Below are 23,479 nucleotides of genomic sequence, written 5' to 3' on the forward strand. Positions count from 1 at the left end.
AAGACAATCAGAACTACACCGGTACTGAATCCAGCATAGAAAGATGCTAATTTGAGCAGTACATCCTTATTGGATTTAACCATCTAATTGTAGTCAGTGTGTCTCCTATTTGTGTTTGAGCAGTGAGCTCTAGGCACTTGGCCTTTCTGCATGTGCAGACCCCATTTGTATACACATACTATCTACAGTAGTATCATTTGGTTGTGGGTAAGGTTTCCCACCGTGGTTTTTCCCCTCATAGGGTTTCCATGTACAAATATTGGTGTTATGTGTTGTGGATGTTATTGTGTTTCTATTTCATGCATTAATCTTTACCGGTACTGTATTTAATTGATAAAACTATCTACCAGCATAAAAGACTAATTTACCGGTATTAAGCATTAAAGTTGGTTAAGTTGTTTTGGTTTGAATTTATTTGACAACTAATTCAGCCCCCCCCCCCCTCTCAGTTGTCCCCGAGACCTAATATACTGGATACTCAATACCCTCCCCATCAATGATTGTGGTTGTCAATTTTCTCTAAGCTCAATACAACAACACAAAAAGTAATTTGTTCCTTCTTCATTGTTCTCTTCTGCAACAACTATGTACACATGACCTGCATATTATAGAATGATAATTAATACCAAAAATAATGTTTGATGTAATAAAATGAGCCAAAAAAAAAATCGTATAATAAAATTTACCCAAAAAATCACCTAGTTCCACTAGGTCGGATACATGATCGAAATCAACTGATGCTTCCATCTGGTTCAAATGCAATGCTCTAGGAATTTGATAGGTATCAATGGGAACCAGTGGTCTACAAGACCATTTGTCAACCCACTCTTTTGATTCACATTCTTCTCATTAAAAATACATACATGAAGAGAAAAAAACATACGATCTGTCTAGTATAAATTACCGGTGAACTTTCATTTGAACTTCAAAATGACTGCATGTCACTGGATCCTGCAACTGTACAACAATCTTGATAGTTTTCAATGTCAGATTCTGTGATCAACCAAAAATATCTATGAACCATTGACGTACCTGCATTACCTATTCCCATTGTAGAGTTACACCATCACACAATTGTTGTTGCATCTGTCAACTCATCACCATTTTCATACTTCAATTCTTCTCTAGATAGGGCTCTTTTTACACATGCTCCTACACCATTGTACTCTCCTTTCCATGTCCAGCCTCAATGAAATTCCAAAAATGTTGTACACCGCTTGTCACATGCATCCTACTCAACCAATAGAACATCCTTGCATTTTTTAATTGTGAGGTGCAATTATCTGACCATATTATGTGTTGCTTTTATCATATGTTCCTTTCCCTTAAATTATCATAGAAAAATTTAAATCATCCTTGCACAAACTTCGATGAATGTGTATGATCATCACTTATGTATTAGTGATACTCTCTTACAACCTTTCTATCCTCCTTTGTGCTATCATTTGCATGCATGAATGTTATGTGTACAAAATAGAAACTTGTGTAGAATGGTAATACAAAGATTGCACTTCATTTTGAGGTTGTAGTGTATAATTTTCAGCAAAATCAACTATAGAGACAATGGTACCAAGAGGAAATGTGTCCTTGCATAACTTGAATTGTTCATCTAACCACCAAGCTCTATGTGTATGCATTATGTACTCATAAACTAGTTTCTCTTTAAATGTTCTCATAAAATCAGCTACACATATATCATTTTTCACTTATTCACAGCTCTTCAATTATTTTCCATCTTTAACCTCATATGTCACTATCTTGTACTTTCCAAAAGATACTAGTTTCTTTCTGATGCCCTCCTAAATGGCACAAGATTAGTCCAAGATCAATCAACACAAAAACACACAAACCATTAGTGTTGGTCAATCGAAAACTAATCTAAAAAGGCATACCAAAAGAGAGACTATAAGCATGCAAGCATATTTAACTATCAAAGCAAACATGATGAGGCATCTCCAAATACCTCCTAACATACTCCTAGTTCCTTCTCCCTTGTTCCTCTCCTCTCCAAGTTCCAAAATAGTGTAGCTCTCAGCAGCTTTTTGCACTATGGATGCTTATGGAGGATTGAGATTGTAGTATAGCTCCACATATGAAATGAAAAGCTAATTTTTATGCTAAAATGATGTATTTTAACCAAAAGAAAAGATTTAGTTATGCTATGCTAAATGCTCTCTAAAATGGCTATAGTCTAAATGCTTACAAGTTTTCAGGATCTGGATTATGAAGGAATGGGCTCTATTTATAGGAAAAATGGAGCAATGGATGGCCAGGATTGAAAGGTTTAATCAAGGGTCAAGCTTGAAAGTTGGGGATCCATGTGCACAATTGGCACCAATGAAATAGTGACAAGTGTCAACACAGAATTGGGTTGAGAGAAGAGGTTGGAGGCATTAAAGGCCTGAGAAGACCTCATGGTTATCTAAAGGCTAAGATTCAAGCCTAAATTAAGATTACCCACTGGATTAGGAGTTAATCCAAGGATAAACCTTTGTGCAAATGATTAAGAGATAATCATGGTCAAAGCATTGAAGGCTTGATGAGACCCTTGGGTTGGGTAGAGGTTGAGTCAAAACAAATGTTTTAACCATGTGGGAGAGTTGAATTAACCATTAATGGTTATTGGAGACTTTGGAGATTAAGTGGTTGAAAGTTGGAAGCCTTTAATGGTTTTCAAAGACTTTGGGGTTTTTGGTGGTTGAAGGTTGAAAACCTTCAATGGTTATCCAAGACTTTGGGCCATTTGAGAAGTGACTCCATTTTGCTTAGGAATGTGACAATAATTAGGGGATGAATTAGGCTAATTAGGAAGGGGTTAGAAGAATCTAGAAGGGGATTAGATTTTGCAAGTGGATTTGGTGGGTGAGGGAAAATAGGATTTTATTAAAATAAAAATTCATTTATTTCAAAATGTGTGCAAGTTGCATTTGTAGGAAAATGCAAGTGGGGTGGGGATAATGATTTAAATAAATGTTTTATTTAATTTATTTAAAAGAGGAAAAGGGGGATTTAATTAAATAAATAGATTTTATTTATTTAATTGATTGTGAATTTGGTTTAATGAATTAATTAAAATAAATTGAATAATTTATTTAATTAATAGAAGAATGTTTGGAGATGAATTAATTAAATATTAATTTAATTAACTGATGGCTAGTGGATTTTTAATCAAATAAATACGAAATATTCATTTAATTAAAATGGACAGATTTATGTGACTACACTTTCCAATTTCATGTGTGCTATCCAAATGTAGACATCTTGGCAAATGTTGCAAAGCACCACATGTAGCACAAGAACCTTTCAAACACATCATCTTATAATAAATGCAACCATCATCTCTTTTACATAACACACTTGAAATAAATTCTCTTGGTGACTTAGGAGGTGGTTGTATATTGCATTCCTGCAAAACATCGTTGGTGTGCAAAGTACAACATATATGACGATAAATATCATAGTGCATAGAAAATTCAATATGCATCCTACAACAACACGTGGTGCATACATGATTAATCTTAACATAAAAAGGTTTTTCCATTTCAAAAAATCTTTGACTAATTCTTATTTGAGGAAAATTTTGAAGGAATCTTTCATAAACTTTCATTTGAGTCATATCCAAATAGTGTTTGGCATGTGGCTCACAATTTCTAGATCCAATTCGCCTTCTAACAACATATCTTTGGTTAGCGAAACCCTTGTGTTTTCGTGCCAAATAGTTTCAATTAATATTCTTAGTGCATCAACAAAAATCTTGTCTTTGCGTGGTAGTCTACCCGAGAATGCCCAATAAGAATTATTGTTAGGATCCTCTATTTTATCCCTCCTATCTAATGCTTTATGTAATTTTGTTCTACTTATGTTTAATGACTTACTTGTTTTTCTTATCAAATGATCTTTTTTCAATTTTCTTGCTCATTATTATTGATGTAATAACACGTCAAGTAACACTAGAATATTTAGTACATGATTTTGAACCAATAGCTTGATATGCATCAAATAGATTTCTCACAATAGTTCTTTCGCTATTACTTTTGGATGATGATAGGCCTAGAATTTTCATTCTCTCTCCAAAATTCAAATTTTTAATCATTTCAACAATTAATTGACATCTTGCAGTTTGATTTAAGTTTTCAAAATAGTTTTGCCATATTATTTTAACCATTCTCCTACAAGTTCATTCATTCATTTTATCATGCATTGGCTTCAAAATATTCTCATCGATGTCAATTAAATACTTTGGTTTCCTACGAATGATTCTAGGAGGTGTTAACATCGGTGCATTCCGTGCATTAGGTACATTCATCGCATCGAATAGAGCCTGTGTATATTTATCATTTAATTGAATATTCAATGTGGTCTCTTCTTCAACTACATTAGGTTCATACGATAAATCAAATGTTGTTGGTGCATCATCATCATTTATTTGATTATTCATTGTGATCTCTTCTTCAATTGCATTATGTTTGTTTGGTAAATCGAATTGAGATTTTGAGGATGATGTACCTTCTTGGGATTGTCCCATTGTTCTTATGTCACGTAATTTCGTCATACACTACCTTTGTCTTTCCTTTTCAACCTCTTGGTGTTCCACCATTCCTTTCTTGTTCTTTCCCATCATTAATATCGCTTGTCCTAAATAGAATCATATTACATATATATGTAAATAAAAGTTCTTAAACAATCAAATAACCATAAAATTGAGCATTATCATTATTTTTTAAAATTAAAACTATTAAATAATCACAATAAAATTGACCAAACTAATAAAAACAACAATTCAATCATTTGAAATCATGCAAAATAAAAATTTCACTTCTACATATAAAACTATCATAGAAGTGTAGTAACAGTTGCAGTGAAGCCTTCAATGACCTCAAAAACTTCTTTTGAGGTTGTTAAGGCTATTGGGAAACTAAAAGTATGTCCAAGAACTGCATACGTGGTATAGATAGGTAAACAAAATATAGTGATGATAGAGGTAGGAGGAGAAAGTATTGTGTTTCAAGTTGCAGCTTTCATGGAGAACAGAAGAGTAGAAATGATAGTGGAGGAGGTAGGAGGAGAAATCTTGAAAGTGTTTCTAAATTTTCTCTACACAAGAAAACTGGGTGATAATGAAAGTTTTTCCAATTATAAACAACTTGCAAGGCTTGCAACCAATTTTTAGATAAAGAAGTTGTTTACCAAGTTGAATTTGTGTATGGATGGGGTATGGAGGAAGGGAAAGAGGGGGGGCATGCTGGTTTATTATTTTTGTAAGTAGTATTGGTACTTCTTTTTATATTGTAACAATGGTTCATCTTGCCACCTTAAGACACCATATAACCCCTTAGGACATCATATGCTCCTAATGGGTCATGTGGTGTGCTAAGGGGTCACATGATGTCATTAGGTGTTATGTGGGGTCCTAAGGGGGGAGAGAGAGAGAGAGAGAGAGAGAGAGAGAGAGATGGGAAAGTAACGGAGATAAAGGGGGTAGAGAGAGAGAAAGAGTGGGGAGGGAGAGAAGAATAGAGAGAGAGGGATGGGGTATGGAGGAAGGGAGAGAGGGGGAGCATGATGGTTTTTTATTCTTGTAAACAGTATTGATACTACTTTTTATATTGTAATAATGGTTCATCTTTCTACTTTACGACACCGTAATGCCATCTTCCCATCTTGACCCCTTAGGACATCAAATGCTCCTAAAGGGTCATGTGGTGTTATGTGGGGTCCTAAGAGAGAGAGACAGACCCCTTAGGAAACCATATGACCCCTTAGAGCACTGCATTCAGGTTATATGGTGTTGTTAGGGGTCATATTGTGTCCTATGACCCCTTAGGACACCATATGGTGTCGTTATGGGTCATATGGTGTCTTTAGGGGTCATATGGTATCTTGTGACCCCTTAGGACACCATATGCCACCTAAGGTGTCGTTAGGGGTCATATTGTGTCCTATGACCCCTTAGGACACCATAAGGTGTCATTATGGGATGTATGTTGTTCTTAGGGGTCATATGGTATCCCGTGACCTCTTAGGACACCATATGACCCCTTAGGTGTCATTATGGGTCATATTGTGTCGTATGAACCCTTGGGATACCATATGATCCTTTAGGTTCTGTTAGAGGTCATATTGTGTTCTAAGGGGTCATATAGTGTCCTATGACCCCTTAGGTGTTGTTATGGGTTATAATGTGTCCTTAGGGGTCATATTATGTCCTACGACCCCTTAAGACTATTAGATACTTGATCAATCCCAAAGACACTAAGAGGGGGGTGAATCAACATCTAACCAGTGAATGAAATATTTAAAATTGTTTGCAACTTTACAACCCGAATTAATGTACTGGTAAATAAACAATAAAGCAATAAAGAGAAATAATAGAGACAACAACAATGCACACCATAACACAAGATATTTTGGCGAGGAATCCCGGTAGGGGAAAAACCTCGGTGGGATTTGTGACCCACAATATTTACTCACTGGCCAATATGAATAAATAGTACTGATACACTAGGGGCCTACACATGCAAGAAGGCCAACAACCTAGAGCTCACTGCTCAATCACAGAAAGGAGTCACACTGACTACAAAATTGGATGATTAAATCCAATGACAATGTACTGCTCAAAATAACATCTACAATGCTAGATTCAGTACTGGTTTAAGCTTTCTCAAATACCTCTGCCATAAACCTTACTTCGCTATGCTCATCTCTTATTCGCTCATCAAAATATTACATCAAAATGCATATACATATATTTGCTCTCATAATCCTCTTCCATTACCTAATTACATACCATATAGATTACAGACAAAATGACCTATAAGATCTCATACATATATGAATCTTTACAATACATCATGTCGGCTACAAATAATTAATTATGATGAATACTAAGAGGGGGGCTGAATTAGTATACCAAAAAATATTGTACTTAAACACTTTAACAGTCTAGCAGTAAATCGGTAAAACAGTTTAACAAACAAACTAGTTAACACACATGCAAACCAAATAGAAAATAAGGCATTCACCCATAGAAGCACAATCACCATAACACAAGAGATTTTGACATGGAAACCCAAATGGGAAAAACCATGGTGAGATGAAACTCACACGTAACTATCTGCAAAATAGTAACCAGACTGGTTAAGGTTAGACCGGTTAAGGTCATACAATGTTCTTTACCAGAACAAATCTTGTTAGGAATCTCAATCTCTGTTAGGAGATAAGTCCGATTAAAGACTACCTTGTGAGAGGATTTTAGATCCACATATGTGAACCACCTTTTTAGAGGATTTACAAAGGCTTTTCTGGGCCTACCTGGTTAAGGGTTTCTGACTCGTCAAAGATGTGAGTAATCAACAAGTGAATGATCTAGCAAATGGCACAGTCTGCTTGATTAGATCTATTGTAGCTCATAGCTAATGCTCTTCAGCATTACTTCAGTCTTTAGTAAATCCACACTCTATTGCAGTACGTAGACTTGATCTTCTCAGTTAAGATCGCACATACAAGAGCTTCGACAACCACCAAAACCTAACATCTACACTCATACATACACATTCAAAACCCTAGACATGATGTCCTTAAAAGGAATCTGATTTCATGTCGGTCCAATAGGATTACATTGCAAGTTCCTAGGTTCATTGTATCTAGACACATTTGGTAACACAACACAAAATCACTGTCAAAGTGTCAGTGGATGGTAACTCATCACAAAAATATACTGGTTGCTAATTCATCATAGAGTATTATCGGTTTATACAACTTTTTCAGTTACCGGCTGGTAACTCAAAGTAATACCGGTTCAAACAGATTTCCGGTTGACAAAAATTGAAGACTGGGAAAAAGATAACTGCCGCTTATGGCTCCTTTGCTCCGCTCTGCTTGAGATCCTTAAACCGCTTGATCTCTCTATGTTGCTTGGGTCTTTATACTACTTGAGATCGGTAAACACTTTCTGCATAACATCAATAGTCTAAAGACTACAACATGATAGCGGTTTGGAACAATTATCGGTTGAGCATAATTTATACATTCACAAAGTGATCTCATAGCAAGTGTGTGTCCATCAATGACAATCACAACATAATCATCAAAAATTCCAACAATCTCCCCCTTTGGCATTGATGGCAACACTTAGGAAAAAAAAATTGAAATCTAAGTGTTTTACAACAAAATTATGCCATAATCAAAATTACTCCCCCTAAGCATATACACTATCCCTTTTGTAGAAAATACAATGTATACCACTTCCTTACAAAGATAAACATGAAAGTATACATAACATGCATCAAAATACAGAATACTACTCCCCATCAAAATTTTAAAAACAGAATACTACTCCCCCTTTGCCAACAATGATAAAGTACAGTTGAAAAACCCTTGTTCCATTAGCATTAAAAACTGATTTAAAGAGTTTATGACAATACAGAGTGAAACTTGTCAAAAACTGATTTAAAGTCCTGCATAAATGTTTTCATGGATAAAGACCATGATTCAAGCAATGAGGTAGCAACCTCATTCTCCATTTGCATCTGATAGACCTGCTCTTCCATGGCATCCAAGGTACTCATCTCTTGAGTGACCATTAGGGCATCTAGATTTAGATAGCATTTTTGAAGAATTTGCAGTCTTGGCAGTAGGACGAGTTGAAGTTCCTACAAATTACATGTCTAGTTGCTTATCTCTACCTCTATTCTTCCAGACTGGAGTTGAAACCGATGAGCGGTTTGTCCATATGTGGAGAAGGAATCATATGGTGTCTTGAAGGTGTTTATAAATGACTGCATATCAGATTGCAGTTTGGCTTTATGAGCAAGCACATCATCACAGAATAGATGAGGTTGACAAATCTTACTTAGCAATAATTTGCCCTCATCCATTGCATCTCTAATGTCCTTCTATGATTTCTGTAGATCAGACCGGAGCTCTGTTAACTTTTTCACCAAGGAAGTGTCTAGAGCCTTTTGATGCTCCTTCTTGGCATTTGCTTCTGCAACCTCTTCCAGTCTTTGCACGTGGTCTTCTACAACTATGCATAGGATCTTTAATTGTGCAAGAGAGGAATCGGTACTGGGGAGGTTGGTACCGGGTATCAAACCGGTAAGAGTGTCCACCGCAACTTGGATCACATCTTGCTCTTTCTTCCTCCTTATTACTTCCAGGTGTTCTTGGGAAACCTTAATGCTCTACAACAACTCTAATTCATTTGCAGACTGGAGGTCAATGGGACTGGTAATGTCAGCTGGTTTGGCTTGACTACTGGTTGCCTTTGGGGTCTCCATCTAAGTGCTCTGTGCCGCTCCTTCTTTCTCTTTATCTCTTTTCTTGTCCTCTTCTGCCTTCTTTTTCTCCTCTTCTTTTCGCTTCTCTTCTTCTTCATCATTCTTCTTCTTCTCCTCTTCCTGCTTCTTCTTCTCTTGCTCCTTTCTCTTCTCCTCTTCCTTTTTATTCTCCTCTTCCTTTTTCTTCTCCTTTTCCTGTTCTACTTCCTTCTTCTTCTTCTCTTCTTCTTGTTTCTTATTCTCCTCTTCTTTTCTCTTTTCTTTCTCTTTTCTCTCCTCTTCCGCTTTTTTCTTCTCTTCTTCCTTTTTCTTCTTTTCCATTTCTGTTTGTTTTCTATTTTCTTCCTCCTATTTCTTCTTCTCTTTCTCTGCCTATTTTCTCTTGTCTTCCTCCTATTTCTCCTTCTCTTTCTCTGCCTATTTTCTCTTGTCTTCCTCCTGTTTCTCTTGACCTTATCTTTCTGTTGGTGCATTCAGAGCAACATTTTCACCATTCAAGGCATCAACATCAATCAGGTCCAATTATGTAGTGACCGGTTCTCCTTCACTGTCATATACTTCATCTGGTTGAGTGATTTCCGGTTCTTACTCAGCCTTTTTGTTGGCTTCAGCCACTTGATGCAATCTTAAAGCTAATTGAGCAAGGGAGTGGGTATCTTTGACCACTTCTGAAACTTTTCCTTCCAACAACAAGAGTCTTCTTCTTCTCATGAAGAAGAGGCCCTTATATCTCTCCACCACTTCATACAGCTCTGTTTTAGGCACATCAATGAATTATTGTGCAAATAATTCCTCTCTTATTTCCTGTTCTTTCTCTATGGCAATGCACCATTTGTTATCTAAAGAATTATATAAAGAATCAGGTGTCTCGGACTTAATTTCTGAAGGCCACTGGTCATTAATACATAAATAATTAATGACTTCCTGTTCAACTTCTTCCTTTTCATCATCATTAAAATCATCAAAGCACTCTTTCAAATCATCAAGCACTTTTCTTCTAATATTCTTAATTGTTCTTTGACAATGTGTCAAAGGTTTGTAAGAGGAAATATCAATATTTATCGGTGCCGATGTTGTCGGTTCATTCTTTGTCTCTTTCCTCGTTTGCCTAGTCTTCTTAGGCTTTTCTTTGGAGACAGTGTCCTCTGAGTCTGGTGTATTGCTTTTTGTCTTCCGCTTCCTCTCAAAGACTTTGGCGGGTGCCGCTTCCGATTTCTTCTTTGCTAGTGACCGCTTGGTCACTTTGGGACTTGTTGTGGTAACCGATGCCGATGATGAAGGCACTGCCTTTCCCTTCTTTACTGAGGGTTCTTCAACTAGTGTAACCCTTTCCAAATAGGTGTCAGTTCTCTTTGCCTTTGGATCAAGGGGCGAGGCGATTAGGGTAGAGGCATACCCATCTAGCATGTCATACATTACCTCATATCCTATCGGTTCCACTTCTTCCTGTCTAGGCTCAACCGCCTCCATTATGCACTCATCAACTCCGATGGTGAAGCAGATGTCCTCCTCATACTCCTTGACAATATCACTGGATATTATTACCCTTTGGTTCATTTTGCATCTGAACTCATCAAAGTATTTGTTCAACACATCCAAATAACCGATTCCTACTGCTTGTAGGCTTTCCTTGATTTGCTTTGTCACCAGTTGATCAACAGACCACTAAATATCACCTACTCCTGGAAAATAGCCTTGGAAGTAGAAGAACAACCCAACGAATAGTTGTCCAAACTTAAATCTCAAGGCATTGTCCTGTTTGATCGACTTGAGGTTCAACAGAAGTTGTCTTTGCATACAAGTGCATAGATCAAACGATGCATCTTCCTTGATCATCCTGTAGGTGGCATTTACCGTTGCAGCAAAGATAGAGTTCATTCTACTGGCATGGAACATCTGATATCCTATCACCATACATGCATATTTGACCAGATCAATGGAATTGACAATCATTCCTCGTGAATTGCTCACTGAACTGGTGAGCTTAGTCATTTATGTCTTGCTAATCTTCCTTAGGGTTGGCACTTCACCGACATTGCAGAAACCGGTGATGGTATGAATTGCTTCTGGTGTAATATCATGTGTCCGCTCTAAGTACATTTTATCACCGTGTACTTTGCAAAGAATAATGTAGATATGATCATCTGAAAATTCTTCAAGGAAATAGACAGCATTGTGAAGTTTCTTCTTTTCCAGAATGCTGAATTCCGATTTAATCTTTTTGTCCTTCCCACAGAACAAGCTCAACTGAGAATGGATCATCAAAGATCCTAGATCTTCAATCTTATAGTCAATGTAATCAGAAATACCTTCCTCCACTATAACACCAGCGGGTATCTAAGATAGGGCATTGTATTTTGCCTTCCATTGAATGAAGTCTACAGAATCAACAGGTGCACTAGAACTAGCATGTGATGTGGAAGCCATGATAAATAGAGAATTTTGAAAAATACCTTCGTAAGTCAAAATTTAGGGCTCGCAATTTAAACTTTGCTACACACTCATTTGGTTGCAGAAATACCGCTTTGTGTTCTATACTTCACCAACAGATATTTGCTTCTGATTCTTCTTCAAGATTTTGATAAATTCTTTGAATCGCAATCCAAATCACTTTTCTTTGCTTTGTGCTTGAAAACTTCTTCGCTCATGAACTGATAAGTGAAAAATGACTTTGAAAAATTCTTTTAAACAAGTTCTTCACCTACCACAATAAATGCTCCACTATTAAGGCGTAAACCCTAATTTTCCTTTTACCATTTCTGGTCTTCTACCAACTGACAGGTATCACATATCGGTTGAGGTCTTTTACCAGTGTAAACCAAGGGTTCAAGATATTTCACCGTTTGCTCCCCCTAAGCTTTTCTGATGCTTAGTTTGTCGGTTCAATGACTTCCATACTAGGTGCAGAAACTGGTTCTACTTGAATCACTTCTTCTGGCTTCCTCTTCCAGGTTTTCTTCATATCTGCTTGAACAATTTCAATGTCAATCTTTCCTTTTGGAGTGACTGATATCATCTGATATACTCTTTCTTGTTCTGCAGAATCTTCCTGTATGACCCAGTTTGTTGCAATGATAGCAAACCATTCCAAGTTCTTTCCAAGGTCCATTATTCATGTTTCCACTCTTCCTTCTGCATGTTGCAGTAGTGTGACCATGACCATGACAAATCACACATATTGCTCTCCATCCGGTTGTCGCTTGATAGCCACTGCTACCTGACTGATGACTATAGGTATTAAACCGGTTTGGGTTCCGGTTCTCAGAGGATTCAGGAAAAACTCCTTGACTCCTTTGAGGATACCTTCCAGTATTGTGCATGACAGACCTGCATTCAAATGCTTTATGCCCAAACTTGTTGCATGCTTAACAATTACCATTGAATCTATTGGGTCTAGGCTTATCATTTAGAAAATAAGGAAAATTATTGTAAGCCTTACTTCTACATACATTAGAAGTGTGTCCTTCCTTGAGACAATTAAAGCAAACAAGTTTGAACTTTTGCTTACCTTTATCCTTTGATGTCGGTTGTTTCTTTGATGCTCCATCTTTTGTTCTAGAGGTCTCACCTTCCTCATAATCAAGAAACCAAGTCCATTGGTATTCTTTACCGGTTTAGCTGATTCAAGCTTCTGTTCTAGCTCGACAGTGCTCTTATTGAATTTGGCAAGTATTTCCTTTGACTCAGTAAGTTCTTTGGTAATAGCAGCATTAGATTCCTTCAAGGTTGCATTCTCAGAAACAGCCATGTGTAGTTCACTTTGGATTCCTTCCTTTTCCATTTTATTTTCAAGAAGATGAGCAGTAAGTGCACTGATTTCTTGCTTCAGCTTGGAGATCTCATGATCTTTGTCTTTTACCAGATCTTCAGCTTTCCTCCGATTCTCAAGCTCTTGACACATTCTAATAGTTAGTCCTTCAAGTTCCCTTCTTAGGTTGGCATTGGACTCATTCAATTTTTCAACTTCTTGGACTAGGGCTTCCATGTCCGCTTCATCAGAAGAACTATTTTCAATTAGCTCCATCAGTTTTTCAGCATGCTCTCTTCTTTTTGCCTGAGAGGCCTTATATTTGACCTTAAGTTCATCATAAGCTTGCTCAGTCTGAGTGAGCCGATGAGTAAGTTCCCTCACAGTGTATTCCCCCATATCTCTTTCCAAGTGGTTATACTTATAGAAAGGTTGGCTATGATACCAATTGATGAAAACTAAGAGGGGGGGGTGAATTAGTATACCAAAAAATATTGTACTTAAACACTTTAACAGTCTAGCAGTAAACCGATAAAATAGTTTAACAAACAAACCAGTTAACACACATGCAAACCAAATAGCAAATAAGGCATTCACCCATAGAAGCACAATCACCATAACACAAGAGATTTTGACGTGGAAACCCAAATGGGAAAAACCACGGTGAGATGAAACTCACAAGTAACTATCTACAGAATAGTAACCAGACCAGTTAAGGTCATACAATGTTCTTTACCAGAACAGATCTTGTTAGGAGATAAGTCTGATTAAAGACTACCTTGTGAGAGGATTTCAGATCCACAGATGTGAACCACCTTGTTAGAGGATTTACAAAGGCTTTTTTGGGCCTACTCAGTTAAGGGTTTCTGACTTGTCAAAGATGTGAGTAATCAATAAGTGAATGATCTAGCAAATGGCACAGTCTTCTTGATTAGATCTATTGTAGCTCATAGCTAATGCTCTTCAGCATTACTTCAGTCTTTAGTAAATCCACACTCTGTTGCAGTACGTAGACTTGATCTTCTTAGTTAAGATCGCACATACAAGAGCTTCGACAACCACCAAAACCTAACAGCTACACTCATACATACACATTCAAAACCCTAGACATGATGTCCTTAAAAGGAATCTGATTTCATGTCGGTCCAATAGGATTACATTGCAAGTTCCTAGGTTCATTGTATCTAGATAGATTTGGTAACACGACACAAAATCACTGTCAAAGTGTCGGTGGATGGTAACTCATCACAAAAATATACCTATTGGTAACTCATCATAGAGTATTACCGGTTTATACAACTTTTCCGGTTACCGGTGGGTAACTCAGAGTAATACCAGTTCAAATAGATTTTCGGTTGACAAAAATTGAAGACTGGGAAAAAGATAACTGCCGCTTCTAGCTCCTTTGCTCAGCTCCACTTGAGATCCTTAAACCGCTTGATCTCTCTATGCTGCTTGGGTCTTTATACCACTTGAGATCGGTAAACACTTTCTGCATAACATCAATAGTCTAAAGACTACAACATGATACCGGTTTGGAACAATTACCGATTGAGCATAATTCATACATTCACAAAGTGATCTCATAGCAAGTGTGTGTCCATCAATGATAATCACAACATAATCATAAAAAATTCCAAGAAATTACATTACAATATAATTCGTATAAACAAAACTTTATCTTATGTCGGCCTGAGTGCTGATATGATTCATTGCCAGTGTAAACTAGATGCCGGTGTGAATGAACTTTGTGTAGCTGTCGGTGCCGGTATGCGAAGTCTATTGCCGGTAAGATCAATAGAATCCTATAGAGCCCTGTTACCAGTTGGTTGCCATCAATGACAACATCAACCATTCTCATTTGAGTGTGTAATGCCAACAATCTCCCCCTTTGGCATTGATGGCAACACTCATGATAAAAACCAAAAACCAAAATTGCCGAAAACCAAAAGTGCTCCCCTTGAGCAAATGATCTCCTTTAGTATATTTTTTCTCTCTATCACTCCCCCTTTGACATCAATGACAAAGGTTATAAAAAAGAATCAAAAATTCAAAATTCTACCTCATTGCCTATAACCTCTTATGTACAATCTGAAAGATATCTGCTTTAATCATATTAAGTCCTTGCAAAAATTTAGAACTATCAGAAATCATATCCTCTGTCTGTCAGATCATGTCGATTAGACGATGCATTTGTTCCTCTAGTGATCTTCCTCTTGGAATAGTAGCCTTAGATAGTCTATTCCAGTGTGTCAACAGATTTTCCAATCTTGGACCAAGTTTGTTATTTAATTCACGGGATTTTAACCTTAATCGAGCTTTCTCCTTTTCAAGTTTTTCTATTTTCTCCTCATATCCTGCCATTTCTTGATCTAAAACTGAAGTGAGTTCAAAAGAGCCTATCAGGTTGTCTTCTATATCATCAATTTCCTTCTATGTCCATTTAATCTGATCATCAATATCAACAATCAAATGGTGTGGCTTGCAAACATCTCTATACAGTTCCTTAAACATCAAAATTGTTGAATTTAGTGTCGGTATTAAGGAATCTAACTTTCCTGTACAGTCCTCAATAGATTTATTAAATAATTCTATCGTCTCCTTATTTATCCTTTCTCTAATTATCTCCTCGTTAATCTTATCAATCAACTGAATATTAGATGAAATGAATTTAGACAATGTGTCTAACTTACCAATATAGCCTACAACATTATCTACCTTACATGTCGGTGCTATCTGTTGTAAAATAGGTAAGGTGTCATCAATAGCCTTAAATGCTAAGGAATTGCATTCAGTGATCTTCTTGATAGAATCTAATAAAACACCTGTCACATTTGTAGGTTTGAAGTCCATGGTGGAAGGGCTAGGCTCTACAATAACTTTCTTTTCTTCACATACTTGTCCAATTGCCTTAACCACTTCTTCCTTATTTCCATCATTGGCCTCTTCTTTATCCCTTTTTGCTTCCTTTTGCTCACTTTGTGTGTCAATTGTGTTTTCAACCTTACTGTCATCCTTATTTTTTATCTTGTTGACTGCCAGTTCAGCTATGCTCTGTTCAGGTTCTTTCTCTGCTGGTTTCTCTACCTTCTGTTGATTGTCAACATTTATAGGTTCAGTTTGTGCTTTCACCTCTGCTTCTTCTTGTGCGTCTATCGGTTTCTCAATATTAATCTGAGTAGCATCTGGGATGGTAGATGTTATCTTAACTTCAGTTGTTTCCTCAATATTCTAAGAGTCAACAGTGTTGACCGGTGACTCAGAGATCTCAATATTTGTAGCTTCAGTTTTTTTACTTCAACATACTCAGAAGATTTATCTATAATTACATTGATATCCTAAGTGTCCACATTCATGGTAAATAGAATGTTTGACTCTAGATCAATATTCTTAGTGTTCAGTTCCTCTACTTTCTCTTCCTCATGTTCAACTTGTGCCTCAACTTTTTCTTTAACTTGTTCCTTTGCTTGTTCCTCAACTTGTTTCTCTGTCACTACCAGTGGAGTGTCATCAGCCCGTGGGGGTAGGTTATCCTTGATAGTCAAGTTAGGAATACCACCAACTTTGTTCTTTCCCTTATCACTTTTATGATATACTTTGGTGAAATATTTGTCTATTTTATGTCTATCCTTCTCTTCCTTCTTCTCTTTTTCTACAAATAATATATCCCATTTGTTAGTCGTTTCATCAGAAATTTCTTTGACTCTGCCAGCCATTATGTTAACCTACCAGTGACCACTAGCAAAAAGTGACAGGTTAGCTTCTGCAATCAATTCATCAATCTCCTATCGGGAATTGACAGGGTGAACTGCCAACAATGCTTCAACCTTTAATTTCTTATCCACTTCCATTATAGACATTCTTTTTGCCTCAAGTCTCAGATAAAGATCATTAGGAAAATCATCAACAACCTCAATTAAAACTTTCTTGTAAATATCAAGATGTAGAATGATACTTTCCTCAATTGTTTCCTTATCAAAATCCTTGAAAGTATGATAACATTTGTTGACATTGCTAAGATTTCCATCCTGGGTAATTTCATTTATAAGTTCTTCTGGGAATAGAATATCTGATACCTTAGGTATCGGTTTCTTTGGTGTAAGTTTCTTTTTCTGAATGTCGGGCTCTCTCCTAGCTTGTCGTTTCTTCCTTAGTGTTCTTGTCCTTTTTGGAGAAGTAGTAGGTGTCAATGAAGGTTTCCTTTTCTTCCTTTCAACTCTTTTAAATTTTTTCTTTATCACTTTCTATCTCAGAAGAAGTAACAATTGGGGAAACATGAGCTATAAATGTTTGCTTTGATTTTCTTTTTACTTCAGCAACAATACCACTGATATTCATTAGACCTTATGTTACCTCTTTAACTACTTTAGAAGCATCTCTCATGAATTTAACTCATTTCTTCCTCTGCTTCATCATAGATACATCACTCTCAATTGTTTCAGATGTGCCAAATATCTTCTCAGTCGATTCCCTTGGTGCATCAAGAAGTATCTTTGCATAAGACTCAAGAATGTTCAAATCTACTTCATAGCCCATCTCTATTATCCAAATGGTTCGAGTAAAAACCTACATCCATGTCTCATCTCTATTTATTACAAAACATATCTATTTGTCATATTTTTCCACAATACTTTGAGGAATCCTTTCCTTTGCCTTCATCTTAGTTTGAAAGTTCTTAAAATAATCTTTTATTAGTTTGAAACCATCATCACCTATGCCGATAATTGCTTCCATATTCTTTCTTCCAACAGGGATGTCATAAGCAAAGTCCTTGGGACCAATGTTGGGGATCTCCTTTGTGAAATAAAGGATTAAGCATACAAGTAAGTTACCAAATCTGAAGGTTCCTTTCTTATCACCCTTGATCTTCTTCCAATTTGATGCACTATATATACACAAACTAGAAATAGAATTTAACTTATTTGTATGAGCAACTCTATATCCAATCACCATACTCACATATTTCACATTCTCATCAGTGATATCGCTAACCCTAAGAGATTTTCTATCAAATGTGGCGCCGGTTAGGTTCACAACCACCTTGTTTGGGATCTTCATCTTCTTGTCAGGCCTAATGCCGGTAGAAGGTAAACTAGTAACTGCCTTGATTGCCTCCTTAGTAATTTTGAAAATAGAATCTAACCACATAAATTCGCCATGAACCCTGCTAAGTACAAGTTGAACTATCTCATCCGAAAATTCAAGAATGTTCAAGATATCAACAAATCCTAAATCCTTAACAATCTTATGCTCTAACTTGATTAAACCTTGTTTGTTAGCTATAACGTTCTGGTATATGTTTTTCAAATCACCAGACCCTAAATTCTCTATGTTGCAATGAATATATATTCTCGGATCTTTAGCAAAAGCAACTCCCTTCAAAACTTTAGAAAATGCACCAATAGAATCATCTTGCTTAGCAATCTCAGGAATGATCTTAAAAACGGGTCTAGGACGCTTAACATTCTCTACCACAGTAGGGTTTGAAATGAATTCGAGAACAAAAGATGAAGTAGACATGATACTAAAATAAATACCTTTTCTGCAAGTGAGATCCTCTAAAATGCCCTGAAAATGTCTTAGTTGCTTTGCCTCTTGAATTCTTTCGCTCTCTTCGCGCTCTTCATAAATTTGAATGCTTTGTGATTTGAAATGAGAGGTTACAATGTCTTTATAACCAAAAAGTTCACCAACAACCACATTAAATGCTTCAGGTTAAGTGAAAACTTAACATGTCTGCCGATAAAGAAGAAATATGACTTCTTACCATCAACCGAGGGTAAAATTCATGATTTTGAATTTGTTGCCTTACCCCTAAGGATTATTCCTTAATTAGATGAAGTACCTCCTGCCGGTGTAGGACTACCCTGTTTTGTCGGTGCAGAGATAGATTCATCACTAATCTGATCTCTCTTTCTAATCCATTGTTTAGAGAATTCTTTCTTGATTTTAGTCACCTTTTCTTTTCCTTTATTATTGGATCCTTTGTTGTTTGCCAGTGAATTCTTTCTTCTACAAAATTTTGCAATATGCCCAATCTTGTTACATGCATAACAAGTTACATTGTTTCTCTGAATAGCCTTTCCATAACCTTGCCTAGTTTGAGTTCTACATTGATTAGATAAATGTCCAAATCTACCACAAACATAGCATTTCACATTCATTCTGCAATTGTCTAAGTTATGACCATTTTTATTGCATTTAGAACATTGACCGGTGGGTAAGTTTATATTCTGATTATTCCTAAATCTGCATTGATTTTCTCTATGACCAAATTTGTTGCAATTAAAACATTTTCCATTAAATTTATAATAATTAGGTTGCCTTAACGGTTTGCTGTTGTGATCATGATTGTTTGCAGTCCCGAAGCTTTCTTCATGTTCAAATCCAAGTCCAATTGTTTCTCCATCAGGTTTCTAACTTTTCAGCATATCATCAAGATTATCTGAACTTTTCTTGAATTTGTCTTTGTAATCATTTGTAGTGACCAACTCATTTTCCAAAGTGCTAACTTGTCTGAAAAGTTCCTCTCTATCATGTTGCATGTGAATCAAATCAGTTTTAAGCATATCATTTTCATAACTAAGCCTTTGAGATTCATCTGATCTTTCATTAAGTCTTTTGGCTAGATCTTCTTCATTCCTCTTCCTATCTTCAATATCTTTGCATAGTCTCATGGTTAAATCTTGCATCTCATTCTTCATGTTGTTGTTCTCTTATCTTAATTTGTCTACAATATCTCTAAGAGTTTCTTTTTCTTCATCATCTTGATTTTTCAATTGCACATGTAATTATTTTCTCTTATTATTTTCTATAACCAGGTTATCTTGAAGTGCTTGATAAATTCCTGAGCAGTTCTAAGTTCATCTTCCAGTTTGATATTCTTCAATTTTTCTGCATCAAAATCTTCAAGAGCTCCTTCCAACTATTGTCTCAATATTTCCATTGATACTGGTTTCAGAATCTTCCTCAAGCTGATAGGCTTTTGCAAATAGAGGACTAAGCTCTGATACCAATTTTAAGATACTTGATCAGTCCCAAAGACACTGAGATGGGGGGGTGAATTGGTCTCTAAATGGTGAATGAAATATTTAAACTTGTTTGCAACTTTACAACCCAAATTAATGTACCGATAAATAAACAATAAAGAAATAAAGAGAAATAAGAGAGACAACATCAATGCACACCATAACACAAGATATTTTGGCAAGGAAACCCGATAGGGGAAAAACCTTGGTGGGATTTGTGGCCCACAATATTTACTCACTGGCCAATATGAATAAATATTATTGATACACTAGGGGCTTGCACATGCAGGAAGGCCAACAACCTAGACCTCATTGCTCAATCACCAAAAGGAGTCACACTGACTACAAAATTGGATGATTAAATCCAATGACAATGTACTGCTCAAAATAGCATCGACAATGCTGGATTTAGTACCAGTTTAAGCTTTTTCAAATACCTCTACCATAAACCTTTATTCTCTCTGCTCTACTCTTATTCGCTCATCAAAATATTACATCAAAATTCATATACAGATATTCACTCTCATAATCCTCTTGCATTACCTAATTACATACCATCTAGATTACATACAAAATGGCCTATAAGATCTCATACATATATGAGTCTTTACAATACATCATGTCGGCTACAAATAATTAATTACATTACAATATAATTCACATAAATAAAACTTTATCGTATGTTGTCCTAAGTGTTGGTATGATTCATTACCGGTGTAAACTGGATGCCGGTGTGAATGAACTTTGTGTAGATGTCGGTAAGATCAATAGAATTCTGTAGAACCCTATTACCAGTTGGTTGCCATCAATGACAACATCAACCATTCTCATTTGAGTGTGTAATGCCAACAAAGACACCATATGACCCCTTATGACACCATATGGTGTCCTATGACCCCTTAGGACATGATATGACTCCTTAGGTGTTGAAATTTGTAAGCAGTATTGACACTGCTTTTTATATTGTAATAATTGTTCATCTTGCCACCTTAGGACACTATATAACCCCTTAGGACATCATATGCTCCTAAAGGGTCATGTGGTGTTATGTGGGGTCCTAAGAGAGAGAGAGAGAGAGAGAGAGAGAGAGAGAGAGAGAGAGAGAGAGAGAGAGAGAGAGAGAGAGAGAGAGAGAGGATGGGAAAGGGAGGGAGTGATATGGGGGAGAGAGAAAGAGGAATAAAATAGGGAGGGAGGGAGATGGGGAGAGAGGAGGAGATGTCACATGATGTTGTTAGGGGTCACGTGGGGTCCTAATTGAGCCATGCATGTGTTACAACACCATATGACCCCTTAAGATATCATACATGGTACGAAGGGGTCATATGGCATCATTGGGGGTCATGTAGGGTCATAATGGGGCCGCACATGTGTTAGAACATCATATGACCCCTTAGGACATCATATGGTCTTAAGGGGTCATATGTGTACTAAGAGACCTTACATGATGTCATTAGGTGTTATGTGGGGTCCTGAGAGAGAGAGAGAGAGAGAGAGAGGAATACAATGTACAATAAGATATCAAAAGACAATATATATCAATATACATGTACATGTACATACACATATACATATAATACACAAAATATCAAAAGATAATACGCATAAATACAAATTATATATATATATATATATATATATATTTTATAAACATACATATATGTATACATACATCATACACATATTATATACATATACATACATATTACATACATACATATATGTGTGTGTATATATATATACACATATTATATATACATATATACATACAATATCTACATATATACATATATGTATGCACACACACACATTTTAAACTTACACATTAATTTCTTTATGTCAGAGTATCATAGGCAAAACCATGTACGCGGTATTTTCTCCTTAGAACTGCGTACGCGGTGCTTATTCAAAACAAACCCTGTACACGGTTCTTATTCAAAAGGAACCCCGTACACACTTCTTATTCAAAATAAACCTCGTACGCTCTCTTGTCTATTTAGGCTTGTGAATGGGCTTGGATGACAAAGTTGTAGTTTGGAAGTTTGATTTCCCTCCATTTCCCTCCTTTTTGACATGTTTTGTTTTATGAACTTGGTTTCTCGACTTTGTCATCATGAGGTTTACACTTCATCAAGTGGGTATTTCTAAAATTACCACCATATTTTCACCCATCTTATGAGCTTTCTAACCATATAATGTTTTTAAAATATGAACAACAATAACATATTATTAATAAATTTCTTTTACCAGTGTCTCAATAGTTCCCAAAGACATACGTGTACCATTTTTTTTAAAACTTTTGATCTACTTATCTAAATTTAAATATATATATATATTATTGTAGTGCACTTGATTGTTTACAATTTAATTTTATTTTTTTGCATTTTTCGATTGTTTTGGTGCAAGTTATGCTTCACGCACGAACATGTACCTGATTTTCAGGATATGCTCGATTGGAAAAATCATTAAAAAAAAAATACTCAACAAAAAATTAAAAAAAAATACTCAACTTATAGTGTTCACTCTTAACTATCTTTCTGCCAAAGGATTTTTCAAAATACTAGATCTAACTATGACTTTTTTAATGTGCACGTTAGACACTATGTTATGTTTTTTTAGAAAAATCAGGGTCTGTTTTTTGTGTGCGAAATATTTGACCCCCTTAATCTTATCCAATTTCAAAAAATAATAGTAGTTTGGAAACTAGATTTTCAGTACTACAATCTTTGTTCTTTGAACATCTTCATATCTTGAGTGAATGACTCTCAACTTTCTCCTCCAAGTTCAGGTTTACTTGATTTCAAAAAAAAAAAAAGTGTCCACTTATACCCCCATTTTTGCACACCATCTTGGTGCACTTACCCATGTAAGGGGAATGAATTATATATTTTATGTAGGTATAAATTCTAAGAATATTAAAAGATGAGTTCCTTGGGTGGGAGAGTGCATTATGCCACCTAATGTAAGGATATGTAAATGAAGGCTTGGTGTAGAGTATGTCACTCTAAAATGTAAATATGTCACAATAGAATCTCGATATATAGCTAATATAGAGCATGATATACCTAAAGTATGTTGTGGTAAGTTAGGATCACAATGTGATATAGCAAATTAGACCCAACAATATATCTTTTATGGTTGAGTTTTAATAATGTTTAGTTTCATTATGGTAACAAATGCTTGTGATCTCATATTCATCCATAATATATTTGACAAGTACTTCAAAAACTCACATTCTTGTGCTACCAATATTGTATAAAATAAAGGAGCCTACCCCCTTAAATAGGCCTAGGATATTTGTAAAAATTTATGGTTACTAACAGTGAAATTTGTGTAATTATTCATTTATTCAATTAATCATCTATAGTGCAAATATATATAACAATGGTAAAAAAATAACATTAACCAAAAGGTCGGATAAATCC

The 23,479-nt window shown here is 35.9% G+C and overlaps 1 protein-coding gene across 1 annotated transcript in view; it reads right to left on the bottom strand.

The window, feature by feature from the left end:
- LOC131875075 (uncharacterized) overlaps positions 1 to 23,479 on the bottom strand; it is a 153,333-nt gene that overhangs the window by 100,008 nt on the left and 29,846 nt on the right. Inside the window, exon 2 of the mRNA XM_059219095.1 lies at positions 15,943 to 16,257. Within this exon, the coding sequence (XP_059075078.1) occupies positions 15,943 to 16,257 (315 nt within the window). The remainder of the gene's footprint in view (positions 1 to 15,942; positions 16,258 to 23,479) is intronic.

The sequence above is a fragment of the Cryptomeria japonica genome, chromosome 4 (genome assembly GCF_030272615.1).
Source record: "Cryptomeria japonica chromosome 4, Sugi_1.0, whole genome shotgun sequence".
In the NCBI taxonomy this organism is placed as follows: domain Eukaryota; kingdom Viridiplantae; phylum Streptophyta; class Pinopsida; order Cupressales; family Cupressaceae; genus Cryptomeria; species Cryptomeria japonica.